Below are 24,268 nucleotides of genomic sequence, written 5' to 3'. Positions count from 1 at the left end.
AATAACAATATTATCTGAAGCTTTTGGGGCAATATTCATGACTCCAACTCCAGTTTTAGCTTTGAGTGGGTTTGAGGAGGCGGGGAGACAGATTGTTTGTGAATTATTTGCAATGTAAATATGTTTTCCTAGCTTTCATGGCTGATTATTTTCAGTGTGTGCTACAAAGAACTGATCAGATCTGGAATTATACATACTTGAATCTAATTCCTTAAAATCTTACCACAGTTTTGCAAAATGTGAAGTATGGACACTAAAAGCAGAAGCAAAATTGTAAGCCACTAAAGAAACAACCCATATTTACTCTTGATAACCAAATACACTTGAAATTCCCAGTTTATAATCATGGATTTTTAGATCAACCAAAGCCTGCAACATTTACTCATTTACTCATTTACTCATATAACCTGATTTAGGAATAGTTCTAGGATACAGAAAGCCATGCTTCACTAGATTACTAAAATGACTTATCAAGGTGTTTGTCAATTAAACCTTTTAACACTAGAGATGTCCCCAGTGAAATAAATAACACACTCTCTTTGACGTTCCGTAAGTCTTCAGCTGTTTACGCGATCGTGACTCAGCCAATTTTAACATGGAGAAAAGATCCTTTACGTATTGGCTGTGCCACTTTTCTCCACGACAGAATCAGCAGATTTACGTTGATTGTGTAAGCACTCCTGCAAAGTTGCTTTTCTATGCTTCAGAATCCTGTGGTATTGCGTTAACGGCTGAAAAGTTACAGTACTCAGAAGAATGTCAACACTGAAGCTCCAGCTCCAGTGTTAAAGAGTTGAAAAGTCAAACAATACCTGCAGTAAACTTGATCAATTTGCCATCTGTGAATGTACCATATGTGCTTTTCTAGCATTAATGTGCCTTAAATCGGCAGTAGTTGATGCACACAGGTCAATTTAACCCATGGATTGCCATTTGCCAAACACGAAACAGGCTTGTGGCTGCCTTTTGGAGTGTTAAGCATGTCTAAAACACAGGTGGACACTGTGCAACTTTACATACAAACAATGGTGGTTATAGTTGAGAGGAGGAGGCACAAGCAGCATGGCGAGTCAAAATAAATGTAATCTGAAACACTTATGGAATGCCAGGAGCAGCATTGCAATCTTGAAACTTCTGCATAAGTAAAAGCTTGATACAAGTTTGGGTGTTTTAATTTAAGCTTTTATGCCATTCTTTACCCCCACTTTTTTTTAAATCCAGCGTCACATTTGCAACTTTGCAACTGTTTCTCCTTGCAAATAATGCATGCTGATCCCTTTCCTATCTTCTTTGCCTCAGCTGCTGAACTCAGGGGGCAGCTGGGATTAAGAGTGCTCACCACCACCTATATACCATCTTCGACCTCTTGCCAGGGCATTACTGAGCATTGTCAGCCGAGACACAGTGCTGACCAGCTGCTGAGACTGCGCTGCAACAGACACCTTAACTCTTTTGTCTCGGAAAGCAGAACAGATGTCAGATCATCTTCAAGAGAGCTACAAACTCTTTTGTTTGTTTTAGAAGCACTTCAGTTTCAAGTTATCTTCTTACAGGAAGTAAATAATATTTGTCAGAGGGGTTTCTTCTGTTGGTGCCCCAACCTGTCCTATTAGCCAACATTTTATTCTGAGCACTAACCCTCCTAACCTCATTTGACAATCTTGTTTGGCAGCTTCACTTCTTGTATGCCCCCATAAAAGTTCTGATTGTGGTATTAAGTTTTGTTTCTGCTTATTTACTTATGGTAAATTGTGTTTATTTAAATAGTGCTTTACGACCTTCCTTGAGGGCCCAAAGGGCTTTAGAGTCACAGATCCTTTCACCCATGCACTCACACATTCACACACTGATGGCGACTTCAGTGCCCAACACTTAACGCCAAACTATAATAACCAGTAGCAATGTGGGGTTCAGTGTCTTGCCCAAGGACACTTTAACACATGGGTCGGCAGGGCAGGAACTGAACCTAGAATCTTGAGTGCTTTACCTCTGCACCACAGCCGTTCATGGTGCAGATATCTATTTTTATCATATCCAATCCAATTTTATGCCAATAGGTTCCTGCTCCATCCAACCATTTTCTAAACCTACTTTAATCCCTTTTGGGGTCGTGGGAGCTAATCCAAGTTCCTGTTGGCCAAAAGTGGGGATCACCCTGGACAGTTCTCCAGTTCATCACAGGGCCACCTTCCAGCTCTTCCATGATGTGTGTATATTGTATAAAGCATGTGCCAAATCCTACTGTTACAGTCACTATTGGTTGATCCCCCTCAAATCATAAAACTAAATAGCAGGCGGAATCTTTTGAAAGCGCACATGTCGTGCTCTTTACTAGTCGTCTCAGAAAATCCGGACCATAAACTATCATAAACTTGGATTAATCATGTTGAGCTTCGAAATCTGAAAACTCTTGTACTGTGTGTGTGAAAATAAACAATGATTCACCTTTAGAGACAAACTTCAATAAAAAGTTTGAGTGAAACACAAACAGGAAAGAACGTTGATATTGTTTTTTTTGTGCTGAGAACAATGGAGAAGATGATTAATGGTCCAACAAAAATAAAAGTCTATATTTAGCCCGCTGTAGCTGCTATGTGCTGTTGTGTAACTACAGACCACCTGCAGCCCAACCAGCTGGAGACAGACTTGTATGTTTTTACACACTCAGCACCATCTTTTTGTGAAGATCACAATGTAAGGCACTTAATAGAAATAGCAATTTAGCACCTTTGTGTTGGTCTGCTTTAGAAGTTCCTTTTTATTTTTCGAATGAATGTAAAACTCACTTTGTTTTCATGAGAAACACTGTTAGGACTTAAAAACTGCAGGCCAAAAACAGAGCCCATACAAACCACTCTTATCGTGCGTGTCTGTTTACACGTGATAAAGCGTCGTGTCATATATCAGCAGGTTTTTGTGGGCTGGCTTTCCCTGAAGCTCTCCCCTTAATGATCCTTTTATGCTAAAGTAACAGATTTGATTTGTAACCACATTAGCCTGAATGTGTGTAAATCGTTTGTTCCTGTTGAATGTACGTTTAAGATAAGTCAGGTTGTAAATAAAAAACATTTAATGTCCTGAACACTCACTTGAATGCAGAAACTGACACATAGGCATTAGTGAGAGCTTTTTGTGTTTGGAGGAGTAGGCATGCCGCGGATGAATCTTTATGTAGCGAGGCTGCCAGATGACGCACACATGAACCTGGGAGCAGTCACGCCATGTTTAAAAAACTGTATCTTTTGCACAACTCATTTAAAGCAGCTGTTGAGACTCGGTGTGTATGTTTGGCCTGGGAGGAAATGAAGCACGCGCTGGCTTTTGGTGGATGCACAGATGGTCATGAGATTATTTGCTGTGAGGGGACGAACAGTCGCACGCCTCCTCATACTGTTGCACAGAACTGGATACGTGTTGGGCCAGTAAAAGGATACTTAGGAAAAGTAGGAAATATGACTCATAAAAAGGAGATTTTGGCACACCTGTTTGGCCACCTCAGACAGCAGAAGGGTCTTTCCAGTGCAGGGTCCTCCAAAGACCACCATGGGGCTCATCCTGCTCCCCTTGGAGGGCATCAGGTACTCCTGCACATAATCCAGCGTCTCCGCCTTGTACTCATAAAGAGCAGCATAGGTCTTACAGAGGGACAGGTGCTGCAGGACTTCGTCGTACAATGGGTCGGTCTCTGTGTCAAAGTTCTGCTGGACTGTGGCCTGGATGATGTCCACCATGTCCTCGTAGAACTGCTTACAGAGACCTTCCACATAGTGACTCTCCACTTCCTGGGAGTAGCCTAACTTCATGTCGCAGTGGGTGACGGAAGAGTAAACGCGGAGGTTGGAGGCGGCCACAATCGTGGGGATGAATTCGTCCCGGACCTTCAGGAGGCGCTCGTAGGACTCTTGGTTGCGCATGACGCGATCGCTGCTGACCACAATGTCCATGTAGCGCGACATCTCTGGAATTTTGGCGAAACGGTCAAAGTTGGAGATCTTGCGAATGTAGCAGACGCATTTCCTGAGAAAGGCAGGTGTTTGTTTTCCCAGAGCAAAGTCTAACTCATCCTCCAGGGCTGAAACGACAAAGAAAAGACGACAAGTTTAAATCTCCTGAGAGAAAACTTCTTCCTCTTACAAAAGACACCGCTGGATTACAAGCTATAAAGTAGGAAATCGGAAGAATATTGGATTTAGGTCTCCTTAAAGAGCACGGCCGTCCCCCTTTTAGAAGCTTTTAGCCTCCAACTAGATGGATTTCTCTTGTGCCTTATTTAAAAGAAGCAAAGATGATAGAAATCACATAAGCCAGCACACAAGCCCACTGACTGAAATCCTGCCAGGATCTCCTGCGTAGTTTAGCTCACAGAGTTGCCTCTTATTTATGTGGGTAGAAGGCAATGTGTGAAAAGAAAAGTGAAGGTTCCGGAAGATGACACATTCATCCCATACAACCAAAAAAAAAAAAAAAAAGACCAACAAAACTCCTTGACTCCGGCTTCTTCAGCGGGATACTCTTTTATTTTTTCCCCACTATTCTTTGTGGCAATTCTTTCTAGTTTTCTTCGTATTCTTCTTCTTTTCTGAGCTGTCCTACTAACCACGGCCTTTATCATCAGGTACCAGCTCCCCCCTTTGACATTTTTTAGAAATAAAAAAGACTACCTTGAGAAATGTGTTTAAAGCTGTCCAAAGTATTGTGAAATGTTTTGGTGCTTCCCACATAAAATGTGCTGTGCGATGCATTAATCTACCGTACAGTGTTGTCTTATGAGTGTGTTACACATGTACTTAGAAAATGTGCCTGTTTACATGTGGAAGGGACAAGAAATTATGTTCTAAACCAATAGCTGAGCATCTTTTTTGAAAAATACATCTGTAAATTGGATCTTTTTGTTACTTTAATTGTACATATGCATGCACACAAAAAACTGTTACTGTTGTGTGCGTGAGATGTTATTCTTTTTCATGCAGAAACTTGCAAGCTGTCCGAAATACTGCAAAATTCCTCACTGCGGCATAAAGTTCTATCTTAAAGGTAAACCAATTAAGTCAGAAGCAATTTGTTAATTATCTAGCATTCTTACTAAAGTAACTTCAGCTAGTAGGTAGTTTTTTTGAGAGTTAGAACAGGAGGCCAGTCCTTTTTCAGAATTCATAAAGCCACTGAGGTATGCATCTAAAAAACTAAAGAAGCCTTGAATGAAAATATTAAAAACGTAAATATAAAAAAAAAAAATCAGTGGATATGTATATCTTGTTTGTTCAGTTTTCCATTTAAACTTCTTATTTTCATCAATTAAGTTTATATGAGGGACGTTAACCTTCTTTAATGAATGAAGTTTCTTTTTAGAAAGTTGGTCTCTTTTGAGTCTCTTTTGAGACCAACTTGGATTTTTTTTGGTGTTCTCCTCATTAACAAGTGTTCTGATTGAGGAAATTGGTTAGTTTCAAAAGAGGCTGCACTGAAATTATACTTTGGAGGTTTACTGCTCCACAGGCTTCTTTGTGTCTGTGTTGAATGAAGATTTCATAAATTGAAAGCATCTGTGATTTGTTGACCGGCAGAAGAGAGCGGAAGGCTCCTGTTGGGCCAGATGCACCGATGTGGTTATGACTGAAGCTTGTGTGAGTTTGAATCCACTGGCATATCAATGGCAACAATGAACCTGCGTATAGATAAATCGATGGTGCTGTCCGTGGTGCTGAAATAATATGGCTTTGTGCTGTCATGGATCTGCTTCACACTGAGCTCTTCAATACTCATCAGAAACACTAAACTGTACATGTTTATGTGCCCTTGATCCAGTCCAACTTCCACTGTAAGCTGAGCTAAAGTTACGAACCAGAATCAGAATCTGCTGATTTACGTTGATCGCCAAAACAGTCAAATGATTACAGTAGGTTAAAGAGCGTGTGTTACCTAAGTATCACCAGTGATATCAATGGTGTTTAGGGGGTTACTTGCCTTCAATCATGTTGAGGTACATTACAAATTAAGTGTTTGATTGATTGAAGTGAAGAGGCAGACTGCTTTAGTTTCAGTTTTGTGGAAGTTACATGAAAAATGTTCTTCCAAATTTCTTTTTGGGTTCAGTTAGGAGCTTATGATTAGCTGAACGAAGAGGATATGAGAGACTAAAAGGGTAAACAGCTCAGGAAACCATGGTGACATTCAAAACCAGATGAAAGAATCTTAAAATGAACGGGTGTAATGGCGCTGAAACCAAGGAATCGCATTTGTGTTTCCTTGTGTTTGTTCAAAGATGTAGGCACCAAACCGTGACTTTTGACCCATAAATTACCCAAAAGCCTTAGAGGAGGAAATGGGCTACTTCAAATGAAGATGTCTAATTTTACTATTGCATGTGCATATATCTGCATAAAGTTTTGCTCTGCCCAACCTAACAATGTTCTGAAAAGGAGCAGCTGAGTAAGATGAGGTGAAGTGAGTTTTGTTGTTGTCACTCATGGGTGCAAACCCCTTGTAAAAACTAAACAAAGCTTCTCAATAATGTCACATTTTTCTTGCTAAAAAAACCTAAACTAATTGACCCCCCCCCTCCCAACACACTAATCAGAAACTGGGAAAATTTAAAAAAGAAAAATAGCTTCTACAACATTCTAAAAGCTAGACTGTGAACGAGTCCATTTTGGGTGTAATATCAGACATTTGTACATAGTAATAGTTTAGTCTCTGGTGGTCATTTGAGGAACTGCAACATTTGGTAGCTCTTAATTGGCTTTCAAATGTAAAAAAACAAACAGAAGGTGGGCGCTTGGTCACAACCAACAGAATATTTGGGGCGACAGTGGTTCAGGTGATTCAGCGGGTCGTCCAATGATCAAAGGGTTGGCGGTTCGATCCCTGCTCCCACCAGCCAAATGTCGTTGTGTCCTTGGGCAAGACACTTCACCCTCCTTGCCTCCAGTGTGGCTCCACTGGTGTGTGCATGTGCATGAATGATCCCGGTGATGGTCAGAGGGGCCATCACCAAGTATGAATGAGGAGTGAATGAATAATGGACACATTGTAAAAGCTTTGAGTGACTTGAAAAGCACAGATAAATCCAATCCATTATTATTATTATTTATGTGGCAAACAGCAGGAGCACCTAAAAGGTTCAGAAAATATTTCCAAATAATAAATACAACAGAGGAGACATGATCATAAATAATATTTTGTGGCATGAATTTATGTGAGCTGGGAGTGGAGCTAGTAATGTGTTTGCAAATTTTGACCTGCTCTAATTTCCCAGCATTCAAATAGTCCAAATGCATTATTTGAATTCACACTGGTAAAAAATAGTGTGTTTATAACGTGCAAAACTAAACACTGTCTGTATAATTTTAAGATGAAAAGTTTCAGGTTTTTGTATGTATACACTAAGTTCATTTAATAATCTTGAAGTTTTAATGTAAAGAAAAGTTTAATCCATTTAAATGTTATTAGAAAAAAGAGTAAAAACAAAAGATGAATCTCTTGGTGATGCAGATCTAACAAAGGACATCAAACCCTTGGGAAATAGCAATTGAAAGAAAACACTTGTGTTTGAAATTAAAAATAAACCACACTGAGTTTATTTTTTCATTCAATAATGAGTCACATCACGGCAGAGTCATTATGGAATCAACCACACCTGTCAGGGGGTAAACAGCATAAAATCTGAATTTCTACGAATAACCACAGCAGTCAAGAGCGCCTCACTAATGACAAGGCGGACATTAGCAAACAGACGATACACATCAGAGTTGTTCCATAGCATCTCATTATAAAATATCAGAACATTGAGTAGGGCTCTACTGTGTCAAATACTTGGATATCTACAAATATTTGTGAAGCCCGAGATCACCGATTTGAGATTGTTTAAAATATATACTGGAGAATATCATAGTAATAGGTTTAGGGGAGTCCAGATGACAGCCCCTAAACCTACTACTAAGATGGAATCAACCTGGATGAATGAGAGTCTTCATAGACATATACTGGAGAATATTAAAAATACACAATAGGCAATATTTTTCTGTCACTCTAAAATGGCAAAAATAATGATGAATTTTAGGTTTAAAACTGGATGCTGACAAATCTTTATTAAAATGCTGGTAAAGGTTCTCATTTTAAAAGTAAAACTATCACTTGTTTGAAAATCAATTTACCAACATATTTTCAAAAATATATTTTTTCAAATAATATCATTAAAATGTAAAATGTTATTTAAATTTGAATAAAAATAAAAATCAGGAAAATTTATTTAATAATAACCAGTAATGATCATAAGAGAACATCATTGCATTTGAATTTTTTAAATGTTCTATGGTTATATGGTAGTGGATTTTAATTCTCCAATATTTTATGGAAATTTTAATGAATAGATTTGAATCTTTTTTCTGAATACAAGCAGCTGGCTGCCTTTGCGTAGCCGCACAGACATGAGGCTACTTTGAAAGAAAAAGATCACAATGTGCACTGTTAAAAAAAGAAAAAAGAAAAAAGTTGACATGAAACTCACCAGAGCAAAGGAATTTCTTGGCCTGAGCGCTCTTCATGATGCCCTTCTCTTGAAGCTGCAGCACGGCTGTTCGGAAAATCCTCTTGATCTCCTCCGACACATTCCTCCAGGCCTTGTCACTCTTGGTCTTTGCTGCGCTGCTGGACTCCATCTGAGACGAACAGGAGCCAGAGGAAGGACAGGCTGACCGTACACTCATCACGCACTGAGGGACCCCTGTCATTTTGGCTTATGCAAGGATATCTGGACTAACAAGGGGAAGTCTCCTGTGTCATTCAACTCTAAATACAATCATCAAAGTTAGTAAAAAAACAGGATGTTTTAACTTTCTTGCTTTTAATTTCTATTATGTGTTTATTTCATGTTAAAGAAGAAAGTCTGTGCTGCCTTTGCTGAGATCTGATCGAACTACATGTAAACAAAAGAACAGAATGGTTTAAAGTATTCCTACTTGTGCAGAACCAACACAAAACAAATGAATCTAAATTGACTTTGGGGAACTTTAAACCAAATGGCACCTCTTTAACATCAGGACTGAAGCCTTTTAAAAATAGATGCAGTTTATAACATGAACTCTAGAAATGTTTCTTCATCTACAAAGCAAAATCAAGCGTTCTGCAAACTTTGACTGTATGGTGAAGCACAGTGGATCTTGGGTTTACTGCTCTTTGTAATGGAAAGATTTGCTGCTAAATGTCACAATCTTATTGAAGGTCAAGGCAAACGGAGGAGACTACAGACAGAGGAGGGAATCAAAGATCAATCCTCACAGCAAAGTAGACAGTTCCTGTTAAACCCCTGAGTTTTTAAATAATCCCAAAGAGCAGCTGTATGTGTCCAGTTCACTTGTTATTTTTGTTACTATTATTTTCCTAGCGGTTAAATTCTGTCAGCGTAGTTTAGGATTTCATTGCTTCAACTCCTATTCAGAGAAAAATGTAACACATAGTGGCTGGTGGCTGATGGGGGGGAACCTGGGATTCACTGCTGAACCCTCTGGAGGTGTTGAGAGCCTATCAGCGAAACACTGAAGAAGGAGGCCGGCCACTTGAAAACCCAAAAGATGTCACCATTCATTTGCCTGCCACAGTGTCTCATCAGTGCCTTAGTATTTACTGACGGATAATAACATCTAATTCCAGACAACAGATCTGTGCAGATCTGGTATAGAATAGTCCATTATATAAACAAGATGTCCATGAAGGGAAAATGGGACAGATGGACTGTAAATAAAAACTCACTGGCCATTGTATGACCTGTTTACATTTCTGGAATGGTGGCTGTCATGTCTTATTTTTCTCCTTGCTTTTTATTTTTATTTTTTCCGCTCACTTGTTTTTTTTTACTCTTCTTCTCTTTATTTGTAAGACTTGTTTTGTTTGATGTCATGTAAATTTATGTTAAATCTTGTTTAAAAAAATGAAAATAAAACTTAAGTAAAAAAAAGAAGAAAAAAAGATGTCCATGAGTGAATATCAGTCCTGCTGGACTTACTGAGTTCTGGTAGTTCTTGAGCATTTGGGCTTTGGGCTTGAGGTAGTATGCGGGTGGTACAGAGTTTTCATCCCTGCAGTACCACTCTTCCAAAATGTGGGTGTCCAAGCCGGCTTCCACCGCTGCATCCAAGATCATCTCGAACTCTGCGGATTCCACCTCCCCCGGCACTCGGATGCTCCCGTATTTTTCTCCCACCAGCCCCTGAGGAAGGGAAGAAAGGAAGCAGAGAGGGACAGAAGGGCACGGAAGGTGAAAATGAAAGAGGGCAAATTTTGGCTTGTCATAATCGCTCAAGCTGTTATGGGGCTCTATTTTGTGGATCAGTGGTGTCGGGTGAGTTGTTGAGCCAATGAAGCTCGCAGCGCGACTCATTTCAGGCAATTTCAAAACCACAAGCACAACTGTGACGCATTTGGGGCATAGGAAATGTGACTGCAAACTGCAGCTAGGACTTGGTGAGCTCTATGGCACATACTGACATCTCCATCCTGCGTGGTTTTGCTATATAGTACGATGAAAGCATGAAAGATGATTTACAGAAGGAAAAAAACAGCATCCATTTTTCACAAAGTGCTTTTCATGCACCTCTAAAAGAATGTCTGGAGATAAGAGAGAAGACCCAAAGTGTTGAAAAATAAAAGCATAAAAAAGCTGTGGGTGCCAGACTGCACACTTTAGAAGAGATCAGAAATAAAACACAACATTTTCCCAAACATTTGTGGACTCGTAACAAAAATAGAAAGTGTCAAAACCCCTAGCAGACAGTAAACCATGTTGAGCCTCACAGCTAAATGAAATATTCAAGAGACAGGAACAAGAGCTGTAGGAGTCTGGCAGATCAAACACTTGTAGGCTGAGATACTGAATCAGTACAGAGGGACCAATACCTCTGAGAAGTAACAAAAGCCAAACTTTTGCCAAACTTTTGCTACCACAGCAACAAAAAAGTAACTTTGATTCTGACCCAGAGACAGTTTGAATGAGTGTGGTTCCCCAAAGACCAGATAAAAAATGTTATCTGTGTTAAAGATGATAGAACTTTCCAAAATGTTTGAAATCACGGAAGACACGTTAGACTTTGAAAGGAGTCACTTGCAGCTTGGGGACTACAGAAGTGGGGCCTTAGTAAGACAATTGTAGGTTTAGTTTAAATCCTTCTTGCCTATTGATTCCAATCTTAGTGGGCTGAAAAGCTGTTGTTGGTTGAAAAGGCCTGGCTCTCAGTCTCAGCTGTAATTCATCCCAAAGGTGTTCAATCGGGTTCAGGTCAGGACTCTGTGCAGGCCAGTCAAGTTCATCCACACCAGACTCCGCCATCCATGTCTTTATGGACCTGGTTTGTGCTCTGGTGCACAGTCGTGTTGGAAGAGGAAGAGGCCCACTCCAAACTGCTCCCACAAGGTTGGGAGCATGGAACTGTCCAAAATATGTAGAAGAATTCAGAGTTCTTTCACTGGAACTAAGGAGACAAGCCCATGTCCTGAAAAACAACCCCACACCATAATTCCTCCTCCACCAAATTTCACACTCTGCACAATGGTTCTACTAGCAACCTCCAAACCCAGACTTGTCCATCAGATTGCCCATTCTTTCACAAATGTTTGTGAAAACAGTCTGCTTGCCTGAGTGCTTGATTTTACACACATGGGGCCAGGCCGAGTGATTCTGCCTGATTCTGATTGTTTGGATGGGTGAGCGAATACTTTTGGTAATAGAGTGTGTGTCTCTCCATGGCCTTGGAATGCCTCAGGATTCCCCCAGAGGAGCTGGAGGAAGTGGTCATAAAAAGGCAAGTCTGGGCATTTTGGCTTACACTGCTGCCCCCATGACCCAGTCCTTGATGACTAGATGAAAATGGATGGATGAACAGATGGATGGATGGGAAACATAAAGGAGAAACTGGAGATTCAGATTTGGGAATGTCGTACAACCTTATAAAAGGATGATAATGGCAAGTTTGTGGTGTTAGTAATAGAAATATTTTTCAATTGCAGATGGTGTTAATGCTTTAACGGCAGAGGTGTTGCCTGCAACACCTAAATAAGATGGGCTCTTTGACTTAGCGTAGCTCCTCAACCATTTACACGATCAACACGTGTCAGCTGATTCTGTGGCAAAGAAAAGTGGCTTTTCATAACAACGTTGCAACACATTACTAATGTAAAGTAATGGAGCAAAGCAGCTTTTCTCTGTGACAGAATCAGCTGATTTTTGTTGATTACATAAACACTTCACCACTTCAAAGTGTTGTATCAGCGCAAAGCTGCTTTTCTGTGCTTCAGAATCCATTGGAATCACGTTGATTACGTAAATGGTTGAAGAGTTACGATTTTTGAAAGAATGTAAACACTGGAGATAAACATCTGGTGTTAAGAGGTTAAAACTCAAATGAAAACTTAAAATACTTAAAACAGCAATTGAAACAATAAAACAATTAAAAAGTAATATAGTAAAACATCAGTGTGTGAATGTGTGTGTGCGTGGGTGAATGGGTCTGTGACTGTAAAGCGCTTTGGGCCTTCGAAAGAGGGTAGAAAGCGCTATATAAGTATACACCATTTACCATTCACCATGTATCATAGTAAAATAAACACACAGGTAAAAGCAGAGTAGAGTCTTATGTCCAAAGCCTCGCTATTCAAATGAGTTAAAAGCCTTTAGTTTGTGCATCTTTGGATTTCTAGTTGTAGATTTGACTCTGGTGCTTTTTACCTCCTTTAGACACGACACTTATTTTCTTTTAATTTAGTTTTTCATTTAAACTTAATCACAATATTTTTGTGCTTATTTCTTATTATTTCTACATTAACCAATCATGTTGGCATCTTCTCATAACCTCGGTCTGCTTTATGTGAATACATTTTATTCTCAGAGTGTGAAATTTGCCAACATTATAATGTTTTTTTTAAAGCTCTGACATTTGCACTATTTAACCTTTTAACAATAATAGCTGAACAAGTTCATTAAGGTTTGAGTCATCCATGCGATTAAATACAATGCACCTGCCAAACATATTACAATCATTTGAATTTATAAATGTTACAAGTAAAACACTTCTTGATCATTAGTGTAGCATATCTGAAACCTTAAATTATGGTTAGTGAAAGTTGTTACTCTTTTAAAAAATGACATTCTGCTAAACAAACAAACACACCTGGATGATACGTTTCTGTTATCTTTGGTTTTAATTAAACATGCAAGGCTACTTCATAGAAAAAGAAAGTATATGGATTGTTTTCAAAAGTAAAACACAAAATTCTATCATTTCTACATTCATGCCATGCTTGATTTGTGGAGCCAACATATATAATCTCTACATTTTTTATTTTCAGAAGTAAGGACACTAAGCACTGGAAATATAATTAAGCTCCATCAAATGAACTGGTAGCCCTTTCATCCAACTGTTATCTCTCTCCCCACATGGCAAATCTACTGTAAACTCCAGTCAGTTTTTCTTATCTGAGCTCATTTTCCTGAGCGACACCATTCAGAGCCAACTGCTGGTTTACGGTCTTCATCTGTTATTTTTGGGATAAATAGGAATTTTAAAAAGTCTACATGACATGGACAGCTGATCTTTTTCCATGTGTCATAAGTTGCATGCACCTAAAGCCCGGCTTGCGGTGGGAAATGCAGAGCAAGCGTGAGGCAGAACAACCGCGAGCACTGATGAGCAGGAGAACGGCCGGGTGCTCTCGGCAATAACGCTTCAAAGCCGTTCTATGTTGGAGTTCTTGTTTTGCTGGCAATCGCAGTGGGAACAGATGCAGAGAGTGAGAGGGAAAAAGATGATGGCATGTGGCGCGGTCATTGCATGTTCTGTAGGATGGCCTGCTCTAAAATGCTACAAAAGCGTGTGATGCATTAATTTGCATTTGTGCCGTTTTATGGCCATGCTGCACTAGTTATCAGGGGTCCACGTGGGTATCAGAGAGTTGCTGTGCAGAGAAACCGCGTGTTTGGAGTAGGAGGGTTCAGGTGAGAGGTTGGTTACTGCTTTGTTAATTCAAACTAAATTGTGTATAAGCATTTATTGCTTTTTCATAACCAAAAATAAGGATAATGCTAAACTTAAATGCAAAGAAACTCTAGTTTTTTTGTGTTAGGCAACTCTTTGGAGTCTTCATACCATGTTAGCCAGTGAGCCCTTTAACACCAAAAATGTCCCTTGTGACACCTAAAGAACTCACACTTTTTAAACTACCTTAACTCTTTAACCAGTAAGACAATTAACGTGATTTTAAAGGATTCTGACGCGTGGAGAAGCAGCTACAGTTTTAGTAACTATAGTCAGTGAAGTGTTGAATAACGACTCCAAGCAAGTTTTTTCCACATCAGATTTACGTTGCTTGCATAGGAACATACCTATTGTGAAGTGTTGGGTATCAGCTTTGCACCAATATGCAGCCCTCTACGTAAAAGCTGCTTTTCTCCACAATAGAATCAGCGGATTTATGCCAATTGCGTAAACAGTTAAAAAATATTTCAAGGAATGTCAACACTGGAGCTAAAACTCTAACGTTTAAGGGTTAAAGCTAGCATCTGTATCTGGGTTTCAAGTTTTAGTTAAGACACAGTTTTCATTTGTCAGCACAGATTCGATTTTTTTAAGTTTGGGTAAAGTTTTTTTTTTTTTTCATTCATTCAAAAAGTCAGAGTTTAGGTGGTTGTGGCAAACCACTTCTTGCCAAACACCCCTGAAGAGTTTGAGTGACGGTTGCTGGTAAATCTTTTGCTGGTCCTGAGCATGCTGAGCTGAGCATCAGGCGGTGCTAAACACTGCTGCAGAGTTCACAGAGTAGCAGTAGTGGGTTGTAGGTGTGACTACAGAGATCTACAGTGGATGTCTGAGAAATTAACTGAAACAACAGACTACCTGGAAACTCATTAAGAGTCTGGCTGTAAAAAAAGGCTCCTCTTTCTCTGAAAACATTTTTGCCTCCGGTGTTAATGACCTAAAGGCTTGTTGTATTAATTATTATTTTAAAGCTCTTTCACAAGCTTATTCATCTGTACAGCAAGAAAAGAAGATCTGAGCTACCTCCATTTGTGAATGAATTCCAGTTGTGCATCGGAGTGAGGGCCCTATCTTATGTGTGGGTCTGAATAAACACCCAAAAAAACGCAGTTGCACTTTAAGGAGCCACGATTGAGACACTCCTTTCTCTAACAAGATCACAAAGACGTGGCAAAATGTCTGCCAAAGAATTAGAAGAGGCTATATATAGTTTGAAATTTGGGGTTTCAAATGAGTTTGAGGGAAATTGAAGTGTAGCATGCATTGAAGCATGCCTTAACCAAACAGCAACAAGTAGCAGTTGACAAAATATTAGAGGAGTGTGAGCAAACACTGTGGGAGGTTAGGGGTTGACTGAAACAATCTTTTGGGACAGTTTGAGGAAATCTGTACTTTTAGTAGCCTTTGAAATTGCTGAAACATAATATACTGTAAATGTATATTTGCATTCCAGCCCGGTACAAGTTTGCAAACTGAAATTTTATGTCTGTAATCATGGAAAAACTATCAAGGAAATTGATTATTTTGTAAGAGCAAAGAGATTTGAAATTCAGGCTGCAAGAGCGCAACGTTGGCTTGACCAGTGTGAGGAAAGACTGCCTTTTTTCAGGCTAAAGTGGAACCAGACAGGTAACCAGTAACTCCCTCGAGAGGGAAACTGGAGCGTAGCCACTACTGAGAAGACACCTACATTATTTTTAGCATTTAAGGCCAACAAAAGAAACTTTTTTCTGCTTGAGAAAAAAAAGAAAGGGACTGGAAAGATACGGGAAACTTTGGTGGAAGTGAAATTTACACTCTTGGACAGTGCTGAAGGAACAGTGATCAAAGACCTTTAGTTTTTCCAGTAATGGGTAAAATAAAAATAAAAAAAAATAAAAAACACAAGAAAAACTGTCTATTCCTCTAATCCATCATTAACCATAAACATCATAAAGTCAATACAACTGGTAGAAAAAGGGTTTAATGACCTGGTAGATTGGTAGAAGTACATCAGCAGAAGAACCCTATTGTCAACAAACCACTGGAAAGCAAGCTGCCAGACGGCTTAAAAAAGGAGTTTCTGGTTTATGCTACAAAGTCGAGAAAGTCTGAACTGAAAGACCAGTTTGAAAAGCATTTTTACAAACAAATAAAGCATCTGAAGAATGAAGACATTGGAGATTCCCATAAAAAAAAAACAAGGGGGTTTACCAAATTACCAAAGCTACAAAGCCACAAGATAGACTGTAGTGTTTGTGGAGATAGTACCACTGCAAGAAATCCATAGTGTTAAGACTAGTAGAAAAAAGGGATTCAGCAAAAAGAGACCCTGTGGTTGACTGAAATGCTGAAGGTCCATGACGATGTTAGGGAATCAAAGTCCCTTGAGTCCCTAAAACACTTCTTTTAAACTATATGTGTATTATCTAGTCTTCGATTTTTATTTATTTTTCATTTATTCCATTTTTTATTTTACAGTGTTCTGCCATGTTGATAAATTTCTGTTAATCGAACAGACAATAAAGATAATCTGTCTTTAATTATGCGAGAACAAGGACGATAAAAGCTTCATCCTTTATTTACTCTGTCCCACAGAGACGAGGATGACGATAGGTGTGGTGTATTTGTGTCTAAAGTCCACAACAAAGTTTACAAGAGTTTTTCACATCCACTACTTGAAACAGACTAATCCAGGAAACAGGAAAATGAACTGTCATGTTAGCCAAAAGTGTGAAAGCTCTGAGTCACATTTTAATGAAGAATGGATTTGATTTGCATAAATGTGTCTACAGACATGTTGAAGAATTGATTAGGATCCATTAGTTAAAAACTGACTTTAATACTCATCTCCCCCATTATATGCACTGGCTATGAAAGGAACCAGTCAGTAAATCCCATCAGTAGCCAAAGAAGAAATGGGCACTGGCTTTGGCAAGAACAAAAAGATGCATTACTTCAAACTCCAGAGTCACTGAGTAAGTATCTTAGCATGTGTATAGCTTTGCCATATGGGGAAATCTACAGAGTTCGTCAGTTTTCCACATGGACGACTAGTGGGCAGCGAACATCTTGATGCTGCCATCTTGTCTTTTGCATAATATCAAGCTATTTTAGCTACATCAGCACACAGAGAAGTTACTTGTGACTTTTAAAAGTCGTTGGTGCACTGAGCTGCCCTGCTGGCCATGCACGTGGCTCACAGTGCTGTAGCGATGTGTCAAAAGAAAATACAGGCACCGCAGCTTCTCTAACACTTAGGACTATCTAAACCTCAAGGACAACAATTAAAACCGGTATTTTAAAAAAAAGACACAGAAGCTGGCATTAAATGGTAAAAGAAATTAAAAAATTATGCTTTTAACCCCCTAGCCATTGATGGAGGTTTGAATAAGAACATGTCAAGAGGATTACCACACAGCTGTTGACATGCAGCGGTCTTTTGTAAGTGTTTCCGTCCGGACTCAGATCGGGTCTGTCATTCCAGAAGGGTTTGCACTCTCGCCGCTGCTCTCCAAGAGCTGCAGGTGCGAGATTTGCAGGGAGCCAAAGCGAAAATAGCAGAGTGGCCAAATGCAATTAATGCACTGGATGCATTCCTATTCCTCTCTCCCTCTTTCCCTCTCCCTTCATTCTTTTTTTGTAGTTTGGAAAGGCTTTTTATACTCTAGCTAAGTGCACTTTATCTGATGAGCCAGTTGGGAGAGGCAGCTAAGATATTGTGCACAGCTACAGAATGAATTAACAAATCAATCACTCACACAGTCAATTAATCAATGAAAACACACAGTCAGCTGTGCGGATGTTTGCTGCATTGACTGTGGAACAGCTAAGGCCAGCATAGATCTGAAGAAAACTGGAGGATAAAAAAAAAAGTTTCCTCTTCAGTTGGAGGTGTTTTATCTGCTTTGCACTGACTACGATCTACCACAACTAATTGTACATTTTTGGTTTGCCTACCAGAGTTAGTATTTAGTTATGTTAAATAAATAAATAAATACATGAGCTGATCAATTTATAGTGTCAAAAGATGTAAATTTGAAAAAAGTTTAACCTTAAACGTTTGGTTAAATGTGTCCACTTTTGGCGTCATCCATAGAAAATCACCAAATGAAATCAATTCAGTCGCCATTTTTTTGGGATACGGACAACACCGTGTTAGAGCTAGACAATATCAGTAAGCAGTGTATTGTCGGACTCAGTCTGAGTCCACATTTCTATCGCAACCCCTCGCCTATCAGGAGTGAGCTTATTGGAAGACCACACCCCTACCACTTGAAATCAGGGTACATAATCTGTCAATCAAACACTTTGAACAATGCACATGGGGGACAGCAGGCACCACAAACTTTTATTGAGACATCTGATCGGTCAGTTTATATAAACCGACCGATATAAAATAGGATTATCAAGAACATGTTAAAAATAGGTTGCATAGTAAAAATAGTTATTCTGACAAATATAATTTTCAAGTAATAGTTGTTTATTTCTCAATAAAAGTCTATAGGATTTGGGCTTCGTGGAGGTGCTTCCTTATTGGGTACTCACGGGAGTAGGGGGTCACTCAGTCCTATTTTCTTACACAGTAATTGAGTAAAATATGTATTTAAGAAAAAACAAAAACAAATTTTTAACTAAATATTGTAAAAAAAACTGTATGATAAATGGTTTTTAGGGTTAATTGTTTTATACAATTTCAAAAATGTATTTCATTACTATGATAAAGTTTTTTCTGGTTTCTGTTTTTATTTTGGCGGGTTCTAGCTTATGTTTCTTTTTTATAGTGTATCACCAATGTTTTTTTTGGCTCACTATGTACCTCTCAAAATTGCTTCAACATCAGTAAACACAACCAGAATTGATCCATATAAATGGCGCTCTGGATTATAAGGCACACTGTTAATTTTTGAAACTAATTAGGGCTTATACCATGGGTGAATACTCGATTCTGATTGGCTGCTGGGTGTGCGTTAAAAAGTGATAACCGCACGCCCCCAAAAGAAGTTCCGGTCACCTATCTTAAATCTTCTGTATCGCTTCTCTAAAACAACCTTTAGCTTCATTATCTGGACAAAAACAAGCGGTAAGAGGTGAACTTTCTCTCTGAACTGATGCTCTATTCAACCCATCGGGCCGATCAGCATATATATATAGCTTTATATCGCAGAATCTTGACTGCAGCGGTGGTGCGCCGCCTTGTGAGGTTACCATGACAAGGCGCCGCATCACGTAACAAGTACAGGTCCAAACCGGAAAAATACAAGAATTAAGGACTAAAAACTGGTTAATATTTATTTCTTTCGTAAGTGACCACGGTATAGGCTGGTTAATGGCCTTCGAAGTGCGTTAAACCCGTCCTCTGAGCCTGAACCGTCCGACACTAGCGGCTTGCGTTAAAAAGTGATAATGCACACATCGTCGGCCATTAACCCTTAATTATAAGTGTCCCTTGTAGTGCAGAAAATAGGGAACTTGTTAAACTGAACTAAAATCCAGCTGCTTTGCTCAGTAACAATCCCAGCAATCATCTGTTTCTTGGATAACTTATTACCTTTACAGGGTCAAAAAAAAAAGGCTGACATAGACCTGATTCACCAAACGATCAGTACAGAGTCATGAATTAAGCAAACAGACTTCTTATATACTCTAAATTTTATATCTAAACATCTTCATATGGTTTAGAGGTGTAGACTTTACAATTCATTTAATTCCAAGTGTCATTTTATTAAACATTTGCAAAGGGTAACCATGCCACGCAAAAGAAATTCAGCAGAACTGTCAAACTTTCTGAGATCGTATTGTTGGGAAAGCTGAGGCTAGTCTTAGCTAGGGAAAAATTCCCAAAAATCTTCAGATTCCTCTTGCTGCTAATAATAGAATTGTAGTACAATTCAAAAGCCAAGAAAATAATCAACAGATGTTCCTCCCGTCAACCTGGACCCTCAGAAAGGAAGCATAGCTGTTTAAAGAGAATTGTGGAAAACGAACCCTGTTTGAAGTTCAGTTCAACATCAAAATTAATTTCTCAGCAAAATAAAACTGCAAGAAAAATGTCTACTAAATACTAAAGTAACCTTGGCCATTACATTTCAATTGTGTGCTTTGCGTACTTATGCACTGCTAAAAATGTTGCTTTAAAATATTGTTTCCTAGTTGATGGAATACGATAAAAAAAAGTAGGCTTCCAGTTTCCCTTTAAACAGCGAGGTGGACAACCCTATCACATTTTCCCTTATATCATGAAGTGGAGAAGTCACCAAACACACCCTGCAATATTTGTAACTCTCCTCTCGCATAGGAGGAAAGTCCTTGAGGCACTGATGGAGGTCTTTCTTTTCTTTTAGCATGAGGGAATTCGAGAGCTGAAGAGAGTTAAGTTTATTGTGATGCTTAATCTGTGGGTCAATGACACTATCACCATGCCAACCTTTGCTATCACCATGGAAACCTGCTTTATTGGATGCACACGATAGAGAAAGCCCTTCTTTGCCTTGGTGTGGAGGTTGTGTCTCCCAATCCTGTACTGCCTCCTGGCTTGTCTCAGAGGTGATCGCTCACTTTACGAAGACTGATGGACATGTCCGATAAAATGTTGACCATTTATTAAGCTTTAAAACTGTATCTTAGTGGGATTATTCCTAACCAGTCATTTAGGGAAAAAATGTGCAAAAGATTTTAAAGAAAACTCCCTCAAAATCTGTTTTTTTGGTAATGCTTCAGTGCAATTGAGGATAATTTTAGTTTGTGAGCAAAGTCTCCGGGGGTTTCCAGTCATTTGCACAGATCCTTTGTGGCAGCAGCGATCTCTTCCCAGCAAACGTGTTGATGGCAATTCCCTGTTCTCTCAGGAGCGCTTTTAGAAAAAGAAGATCAATAATCAATGTGGACCTAATTTGACTTTCCACAGAGTTCACCTTGTCTTGTTCTGGGCTTTCTATTCATCCCTATTCTTGCCTGTGATTTTCTCAGAGGAGGTGACACTTGGGCGGTCCCTGAATGGTGTGAAATGTCTCCGGGTCGGTTTCAGTTTTCTTTCCATCCAACTAACGGCAAAGAAAATAGATGAGAGAAAAGAAAAACTCTGAAAAAGTCACAAAAGAGTTACAACAACCTAGTTTGTGGGTTACAACCATATACAGATTTATGCAAATCTCCTATTTAATCTAGAAAAGCTAAACCTAGCCCCCCTTCCCCCTTTTCACTTTTATCTAGGTCTATCTCCTAATAAAAATAAACTGCAGTTCTCCAGGGATGCCTAGTCAACCCAGAACTATCATTAAAAAGGATCTCAGTCTGTGATCAAAGGATCCACCAACACTGCTCTGACCTCCCCAGTCATGGAAACGAAGCTGGATGTCCGACCTGACGACAAAGTCGGGCTGTGGGGACCGAGCAGCTGGTTTTGGAGCGTCTGAGCGGGACTGTACAGCCATCGTGGGATCCTCGATGTGACATCCCGTGCTCACTTGAGAGGTCAGACGGCTCGAATTTGCCATTAAACATTTACCCATCCAGATGGAGGACGTGCGCTACAGATGCATACGCGTGCACGCGTTCGTATTTAGCATTCTGAACTGGAGCCTGGTGACATGGAGCGTGTGATCGTCAGATCAGACAGTGTGTAAGCGAATGTGTGTGTGCAAGCCAGAGTTCTTATGTGTGTACTTTCTGTCAGTGTCTTGTGTTGCTCTGTGTCTCTGGTGGCTGAGATGATGAAACTGCAGCAGCGACTAAGGGCAAAAAGTCTGACGGGAATGAATGAAAGCTGTACAGCAATAAGAGCGCAGCACAAACAAACTGGTGTTCAATCCTTTTGAGTTCTGCTTTCAGTGTATTACAAAGGTGTCCTGTAAGAAGTCGACTTAAAGTCACAATATCAGAGCTTAACATTTGTTTATGTCTTGCATTGTTTCAATGACAAAACCAGCAGTTTATATCCATCAGATCAAGGGGAAACCCTTTGACTTTCACATTAACTCCAATGAAATCTTTTTTTGTGTGTTCTTGTAGCATTTTTTCTAGAATAGAATATATAAAATATTTCTGGATCAAAACTGTATTTCTTTGTTCAGATCGGGATGAATCAGGAGTAGATGAATAGATTTTGTTTGAAAAAGCTCTTTTTAGTGAAATGGGTTGGCCAAATCCTCTCTGCTTCGCTCCATTCCGATGCATCCACTTGTAGACAATTAGATACAACAACATTATCGTCCTCGTCTGAGCTGGCTTAATACAGTGTGGTTGGATAGCTCCAGTAATGCTCGCCATTTTTGTTGCACCGCTAATGTTAGCTTAAGGGGCTGTAAGCCAGTGGGAGAGAGTGTAAACAGAGGGATGGTGGGATATCAGCAAAAGGCTTACTTCCACGCCAACAGTCCCGCCCACAACTCAGAGGCAAATTTCTGATGAACTCCTGCCGCTCTGCACAAACTTTGTCCAAGAAAACAACAAAGGTTTTTTGATTTTGCAAAGAAACCTCAAAACAAAAGTGTCTAGAGCCGGATGCTGTTCAACTAACCACTAAGAGCATGTTGCATAAGAAGGTCTGTCCCACTTAACTTGAATGCAAAAGTTTATGTATTTGTACTATTAATGTGTTAGGATAAAGTTTAATGACCTCTGTTAGACCTTCGAATTTTGTTTATTTGTCCATCTTTCTAAAGGCAACAGTGAAATACGGAGAAGTCAAATGCAGAAAACCTTTGGTGAAAACATCTGCTGATTAAAGATTAATAGAACCAAATCTAAACCAAACTATTAAACTGTTCGACAGCAAAGAAGTAATTTCCTGAAGCAGAAACTGCAGAGGATGCTAAATAACATCATTTACCAGAGCCTACCTCAAACAAGGCGGGAGGGCAGAAAACATAAGCTAAACAAAAATAAATATGAGCTAAAAAAAAATGAAAAAATGAGTTATTTACATCGGAATTAGTCATTTATCTAAGATGTCAACAATCCTCAAGCTAAAAAATGACATTTGATCTGTCAAGATCAAAATAAATTAATTCCTCAAAAGGTGATGGAGCTGCTTCTGTAAACAACATTTCTCTTCTGAATTAGCAGTGTGTGTCACGTCGTGTGACCTGACCTGTTGCTCGTCTCTTTTTACTCTCACTCGTTTAAAACAACAGACCATTTGATCAAGCTCTTGACATTGCCCCTGTGTGCAAAGTTTGTGGCTTTGTAGCTTTTGGAACAATGACCTGTTAAAAAAAACATTAAATATTAAAATGGTATCGCGAATTTAACCATCATGTGACTCACTGATGGCCTGCACAATAAATCACAAATGTATCGTTATCGAGATTTCAAGCTGTGCAACACGCATATCCCAAAAGACAGCGAAAATTGCGATAAATGGAAACATTAAATATGCTAAAACAAACTTATTGCAGCTCGAAGTATTTAACCTATCAAATAAATTTCCTTTATGCATTTGACCAATCACATGGACTCCTTTACATCACTGACCAATCAGATGGAGCTCTTTTGTATTAGATGTTCACCTCCTATGTAGACGAGGGTTAACTTAAATTAAACTGCTGCAGTGAAATGAAAATTAAGTTTTTGGTTGTTTCGCTATTTGTTCATGTATTGCAAGTTATATCGTCATCGCAATATAGATAGATAGATAGATAGATAGATAGATAGATAGATAGATAGATAGATAGATAGATAGATAGATAGATAGATAGATAGATAGATAGATAGATAGATAGATAGATAGATAGATAGATAGATAGATAGATAGATAGATAGATAGATAGATAGATTTGCACTTATATAAAGTGCGCGAAACAGTGGATCAATTAAATATAATAAAAATATTACTAAAATTATTATCAAAAATTATTATCAAAAATGAGATTATTATTAAATAAATAAATAAATATTAAATATTAAATAAATACAGCTGCAAAAGTGTAAAAAACATGCGGTCTGCAAAACTGTAAAAAAAAAACAAAAAAAAAAACATTACAAATATCACTAATATTGTGAGTTTTCCTCATATTGTGCATCCCTAATTCAGACCTGAAGGCAAAACAGATTATAGGGCGTATTCAGCCCAACAGTCCAGTAATGTGACATGATTACACTACCAAAAGTGCCTGGAAGAGCCAAGAGGTAGCAGGTGATTGGTCAGAGGAAGTTTTTCTAGTGAACTGTGTGGTTTTTTTCCTCTTTTATTTACAATAATCAGCCTTTGTTGAGAATTCAACACGACAGATAAGTCTAACTTTATCAACAATAACTCTCAGCACTCA

General features: G+C 39.0%; 1 protein-coding gene across 4 annotated transcripts in view; it reads right to left on the bottom strand.

Moving 5' to 3' along the window:
* nwd2 (NACHT and WD repeat domain containing 2) overlaps positions 1 to 24,268 on the bottom strand; it is a 78,671-nt gene that overhangs the window by 4,638 nt on the left and 49,765 nt on the right. For all 4 annotated transcript variants that reach the window (XM_078936235.1, XM_004079893.5, XM_020711667.3 and 1 more), the window contains 3 exons: positions 10,001 to 10,204; positions 8,507 to 8,657; positions 3,483 to 4,072 (listed from right to left, as the gene is read on the bottom strand). In XM_078936235.1, coding sequence (XP_078792361.1) covers positions 3,483 to 4,072; positions 8,507 to 8,657; positions 10,001 to 10,204 — 945 coding nt within the window. The remainder of the gene's footprint in view (positions 1 to 3,482; positions 4,073 to 8,506; positions 8,658 to 10,000; positions 10,205 to 24,268) is intronic.

The sequence above is a fragment of the Oryzias latipes genome, chromosome 18 (genome assembly GCF_053564925.1).
Source record: "Oryzias latipes strain Hd-rR chromosome 18, Olatipes_Hd-rR_3.1".
NCBI classification, from domain to species: Eukaryota; Metazoa; Chordata; class Actinopteri; order Beloniformes; family Adrianichthyidae; genus Oryzias; species Oryzias latipes.
Note: the sequence above shows the minus strand (reverse complement) of the source record. Positions and strands in the feature narration are given on the sequence as shown.